The sequence below is a fragment of the Chlorocebus sabaeus genome, chromosome 5 (genome assembly GCF_047675955.1).
Source record: "Chlorocebus sabaeus isolate Y175 chromosome 5, mChlSab1.0.hap1, whole genome shotgun sequence".
Classification (NCBI taxonomy): Eukaryota; Metazoa; Chordata; class Mammalia; order Primates; family Cercopithecidae; genus Chlorocebus; species Chlorocebus sabaeus.
In genome coordinates, this window is record NC_132908.1 from 80421843 (window position 1) to 80427842 (window position 6000).

A 6000-nucleotide genomic window follows, 5' to 3' on the forward strand; every position below is an offset into this window, starting at 1 on the left:
GGATCACAGCCCGGCCAACACTGATTTTAGCCCCGTAAGACTCATCTTAGTCTTCTGACCTCCAGAACTGTAAGAGAAGAGATTTATGTTGTTTGAAGTTTATAGCCATTTGTTACAGCAGCAACAGGAAATTAATATACCATGTTTGGGCCAGGTGCAGTGGCTCACAGGTGAGCCTGTAACCCCAGCACTTTGGGAGGCCAAGATGGGAGAATCACTTGAGGCCAGGAATTCAAGACCAGCCTGGGCAACATGGCGAAACCCCATCTCTACAAAAAATACAAAAATTGGCCAGGCATGGCGGTGCATGCCTGTAGTCCCAGCTATTCTGAAGACTAAGGTGGGAGGATTGCTTGAGCCCAGGAGGCAGGGGTTGTAGTGAGCCAAGATTGTACCACTGAACTCCAGCCTGGGCAACAGAATGAGACCCTGTCTCAAAATAAAATAAAAACATGTCATATTTGAAGAACCACCAATAGGTGTCTTGCTTTGTGACTTGTGATCCTTAAGTATATATATATATATGTATATAGTCACAGGAAGTCAATACATATATGGGATAATCACCAATCTCTAAAATACATAGTCAGTGTGCTCATAAAATAGCCAAGCTCTGGCTGGGCACGGTGGCTCACACCTGTAATCCCAGCACTTTGGGAGGTCGAGGCAGGTGGATCACGAGGTCAGGAGATCAAGACCATCCTGGCTAACACAGTGAAACCCCATCTCTACTAAAAATACAAAAAAGTAGCACGGCGTGGTGGCAGGCACCTGTAGTCCCAGCTACTAGGGAGGCTGAGGAAGGAGAATGGCATGAACCCAGGAGGCCGAGCTTGCAGTGAGCCGAGATTGCACCACTGCACTCCAGGCTGGGCAACACAGTGAGACTCCATCTCAAAAAAAAAGAAAAAAAAATAGCAGTCTCTGTGCTAACAGACAAAGACATAAGGCTCATTGGTAATAGTGGTAATAGCAGCTCTCGGTCTGAGCGATGTCTGGCATCTGAAGTCACCATTAGCATTTTCAGAGAAGTCCAGCTTTTTATGGTATAACTATTCATTCTGTCTTCCAATGTGATCCACAAGGAAAAAAAAAAATCTCCCGAAGTCGTGTGATGTTTAAAAATGTGTTTATTATAGCTTGCCTGTCATTTATCTGGTTTTTAGCTAAAATGTTTTGAATTGACTGGTGATATTCCCAACTTAACTCTGAACCCTCTCTATTCAGGTCTGTGAGAACTCCTGACGTCTGAAGCTTGACTCCCAAGTTTCCATAGCAACAGGAAAAAGAAAAAAAAAATCTATCCAAATCTGAAGATTGCGGTTTACAGCTATCGAACTTCACAACTAGGCCTCAATTGTTCCGGGTTTTTGTTTTCTTTGCAATTTCACTTAGTCTGTACTTCATCATTTTGACAGCATCTTCCTCCCTCCTTTAATTAATGGAATCCTCTGAATTTTCCCTGAATGTTTAAAGATCATGACATATGACTTGATCTTCTGGGAGCAGGAACAATGACTACTTTTTCTGGTGTGTTAACATGTCGCTAGCCAGGGTTCCAGGCACCCAGCGTTGTCTGTGGGTTAGTATTGGTATATGTATGAGTATCTGTATGTGTATATACACGGTATTTATAGAGAGAGACTAACCCGGAGAAGCCTCGTTTTGACGCCATTCTTCCTTGCAAGGTTAAGCAAGGTGGGTGAAAACTAAGACAACTGAACCCTCCAGGGCCTCCCGCCTCAAGGTCAGCATGAGGACAGACCACAGAGCTGTCACTTTTGCTCTGAAGCTGCTTCTCCACTGTCCCGTTCAGTCTGAATGCGGCCACGACCAGCCAGGCAGGTCCACAGAGAGGGAGAGCAGAGAAAGAAGTCCTTTCTCTTTACTGAGTTCGAGGACTGCAACCGATTTTCACTGCCATCTGATGCCGTGATCCTGAGCCAAGGTGGTGAGGAGCAGGGCGGGCAATTTCACCACCACATGCCAAGAAAAGGGCTGACATTTTCTTTCATGGGCACCAACCTGCATTTGTCTGTGTCCCGAATCCACAGTCGCACTGATTCTTATGGGGACACAGATCATGGTAAAGAATCTCTCCCTCCTCAGTAAATGTGTAACTGCAACTGTCATCATGGAGGTCATACCTGCATACAAAGAGGTCTACAGGTACCATCTTGTATACACATATATACCCACATGTACAGACATACATTTATGCACATTCACTCCGTTTGTTTCATATATACAGGCATAAAATAGAGTAAATACAGGTAGTTTTAAAAGTACCCTTTTGTGTGAATTGACTACTGTTGTTTGCAAACCTGAAAATAAAAGACGTTCATTATGTATGAAAAGTAACTGATTTGTATTCTGTGAGCATGTAAAAGCAGAAAGTTAGTGCTTGTTCTAAGATTCCCTTCTTGTTGATAAACCGTAAATGAATCATCAAAGCTCACACCAAATTTTTCTATCAAAACTAGTGACAGCTTGTGGCTTTTGATTAGAGCTCGCCACGAACTAGGGTAAGGTAAGTGTCTTAGCATATTTTAATGCAGTTGCTTTACTAAAGGTTTTAACCGCACACGCACACACACACGCTTTCTTATGCAATCTATGTTTGCACTTGTGCTTTCAGTTAGCTTTCTGTAGGAAGTAGAAGTCATATGTTGTCTTTGTTGTAGTGAAATTATACAGATAGAGTTCCATATATTGTATTTGTTTCCATAGTAAATCCTTTTGGAACATATAGAATGCAGAGATTTTTTTTTTCCATTAAAATAAATGGGTATTGGTGGTTAAAACTGCTGGACAGTAACTTTTCTCTGATTTCTATCTTGTGTCTAATGTCACTGATGCTGGCTGGGTCTTGTCTTAGCGCAAGTTCACTATTTGACCATTTGGGGTCTGTCGTACATCTCTGGTAGGTGAGTGGGTCTATAAAGACAGAAGTACCAGTTCTCAGCATGGGCAATGGACTCATGTTGTCCACCTCATGATATGATCTGAGGGTATCATAATCAGCTATAAAAGTAATTGCATACTCAAAGATGAGACGGACCATTCTCAATTTGATGACCACATTAAGCATAGTCACGGCCATCTGTCAATAGTCCGAAGACCTGGGGATTTTTCTCTGGAACAAATCCTGCTGCTGGATCAGGAGATGCCATACCTTGAACTTGATAGGGTCATTCTCCACGAGCACATGCCCCCGACTCAGGGACAGGGAAATCTAAGCCTGTGCATTCACACTTTACAACATTTCCTCTACTGGCTTATAGGGCACTATCACATGCCTCCCTGGCACACCTCGCTGCCCTCTTCCTGCAAGCCAGGGGGAGAACGTTCACCCTTGAACAAACCAAGAGCATCCTCAGCCAGTCAGGCAGCTGGTAGCCGGACACGTATGCTAACTGGCAATCAGGAAGTCGCCCTCCAACGTAAACTTCAGCCACCTGCAAGGAGATACACAGCAGCTGAATGACCATTCACTGAAGGAAATAGATACAAGACGACTCCTTTTCTCTCAAGCCAGTAAGCTCTCCTGCACTTTGCAAACCGAACCAGAAGCTTAACTTAGCTGAAAATTCAGAAAGGAGTAAAGTGCACACTTCATTAATAAATAGAATATGCCTCAACTTTCCCTTATTTAAACATATTCTCTGTCCCCACAGTTCTCATCAGGACAGGGATACTTCCGTCATGTTGTTCTTTCTAATACTTTCCAGAAAAAAAAGAAAAAAGAAACCAATTCCTATAGGCCAAAGTGGTAGCATTTCCTGAATCACAGGATGTTTTGTTAACCTGCTGGAATATATTACATTGTTTACTGAAAACCATAGTAGAATCAAAATGTTATTTCATTATTACCTATGCATTTTATCTGAGTCCAACTTATTAAAAAATGAAGTCAAGTAAGAACCAGAAATTGCTTTTCCCAATTACTGAGCACAGGTTCTGAGGGTCTTATTTCCACTGAGCAAACAGTCACACCTTCACTTCTTTTTATTAATGCTCAACCACCTTAGTTGATTAAAAATCACATTTTCTCCCTCATTTTACATATGATTAATTAATTATTTTGGATAATTTGTTTTAATAAGAATATGCACACATTTTCTAATTTCAATGAAAGTCACCTTCAATACTGCCAATTCTCTCCAAATGAGCATCATTTCAGGTGGATATACCTGCTATGCCTCTTGGCCGACACCGGCAAATCAAAGCATCATAATGAAATAAATCCAGCCAGATTTCATGGTAGGTATCAGATAAGACTTTAGCTCTTAAAGAACATCATTAGAAATTTTGATATCTCATTCCAGAGTTTCAGAATGTCAATTTAAACAGTCTGATAAATGGAACAACCATCTACCATCACACTCATAGAGTAGCTCAAATTGCATTTTACCCAGAATAAATACATTGGGTCTTAATCTTAAGATGTGACAACTAAAAAAATTTTAACAAGTCTGTGTTTGATCCTGGATTTGGTGCAGTTGCACCCAGGCACAAGCTTTCCAGATGATTCTGAGGAAAGGAGTCTACAATTTTCCTGGGGGGTGTATGAACATGGTACCAAAAAGGTGATTAATAATTATAATGGTTTATATTTATCAACTGCTTATTATGTGCCCACACTGTACAAAATCCCTGTAGATAGTAACTCATTAATCCCTCCAGTAACACATAAGGCAAGTACTACTATCTTCTCCAACTTACAGATAAAGAAGGCTGAGGTTCAGAAAAATTGAATGACTTGCCCAAGGTAAGTGGCCTCCAGAACCGAACCCCAGGCTGTCTGGCTCCAGGGTTCATGTTCGTCCCACAACATCACAATGCCACCCTCAACCCTGGAGCAGAACCAGACAAACTGCCTACTGCAGACCAGAAGACCCTAGTTTGAAGCCTCCGATAGCATGACTATGCAGCTAAACCAACTTACTGTTAAGCAACAGTACCTTTTACTATGAGGTACCTTTTATTATTAAATACCTTTTACTAACAGTATCTTCTATTACCTACTATTAAGTTCCTGCTATACTTCTTCATTCTGAAAGCTTTCTGTTTAAAAAAAAAAAAGTTAACATCATTCTTAATAAATATTGAGACCTTAGAAATTTTTCCTGAACAAGATAACATAATTATTTGCCCCTTCCCTTCCATGGCTTATTAGCAAGTAGATGATGGGCTTCTCCTAGATTAATTTAACATCTCAATTAATTAAAAGTAGCTGGGCATGGTGACTCATGCCTGTAATCTCAGCCCTTTGGGAGGCAGAGGCGAGTGGATCACTTGAGGTCAGGAATTTAAGACCAGCTGGCCAACATGGTGAAACCCTATCTCTACTAAAAAATACAAAAATTAGCTGGGTGTGGTGGTGCACACCTGTAATCCCAGCTACTCAGGAAGCTAAGGCAGGAGAATCACTTGAACCCAGGAGGCAGAGTTTGCAGTGAGCCATTGCACTCCAGCTGGGGCGACAGAGCAAGACTCCGTCTCAGAAAAAAAATTAATTATGAACTCCAGAGTACCCATTCACTACCAAACCAACTGAGGCGAGAGAAAACTGAGGGAGAAAGTGGGATGAGATCTTGAAGGGTTTACACTGTGCTTTGCTATAAATTATCCAAAAAGGCAAATTCTAAAGGATCTCTAAGTAGTTTCTGATTTTGTAAAGGTAGCCCATTAATCTATTTACGTGTAGCTGCCTTAAACATAAGTCAACAGGGTAAATCACACCAACAGGAAACCCAAGCACCGAAAAAGCCACCTACCTTTTCTGTTTACCAAATACTAAGAATAATAATCTAATAATCTGGCTACATCTTTCACAGAGACCTCCATCTTCTCTCCTTAACCGACTGTTGAGATTTGGTATTTTTCATAGTCTAATGATAAAATGCTTTCAAAATTGTACATGTAATGCAATGAACAATTCTTTTACTATATCCATTGTGTTACCCTTACTATATTTCCTATTGCTAATAGATTAGC

At 41.1% G+C, this 6000-nt stretch overlaps 1 protein-coding gene across 2 annotated transcripts in view; it reads left to right on the top strand.

Moving 5' to 3' along the window:
- The window catches only part of CDH13 (cadherin 13), a 1174890-nt gene extending 1168890 nt beyond the window's left edge, over positions 1-6000 (top strand). For both annotated transcript variants that reach the window (XM_007994196.3, XM_007994191.3), the window contains one exon: positions 1228-6000. In XM_007994196.3, coding sequence (XP_007992387.3) covers positions 1228-1235 — 8 coding nt within the window. In that variant the 3' untranslated portion in view covers positions 1236-6000. The remainder of the gene's footprint in view (positions 1-1227) is intronic.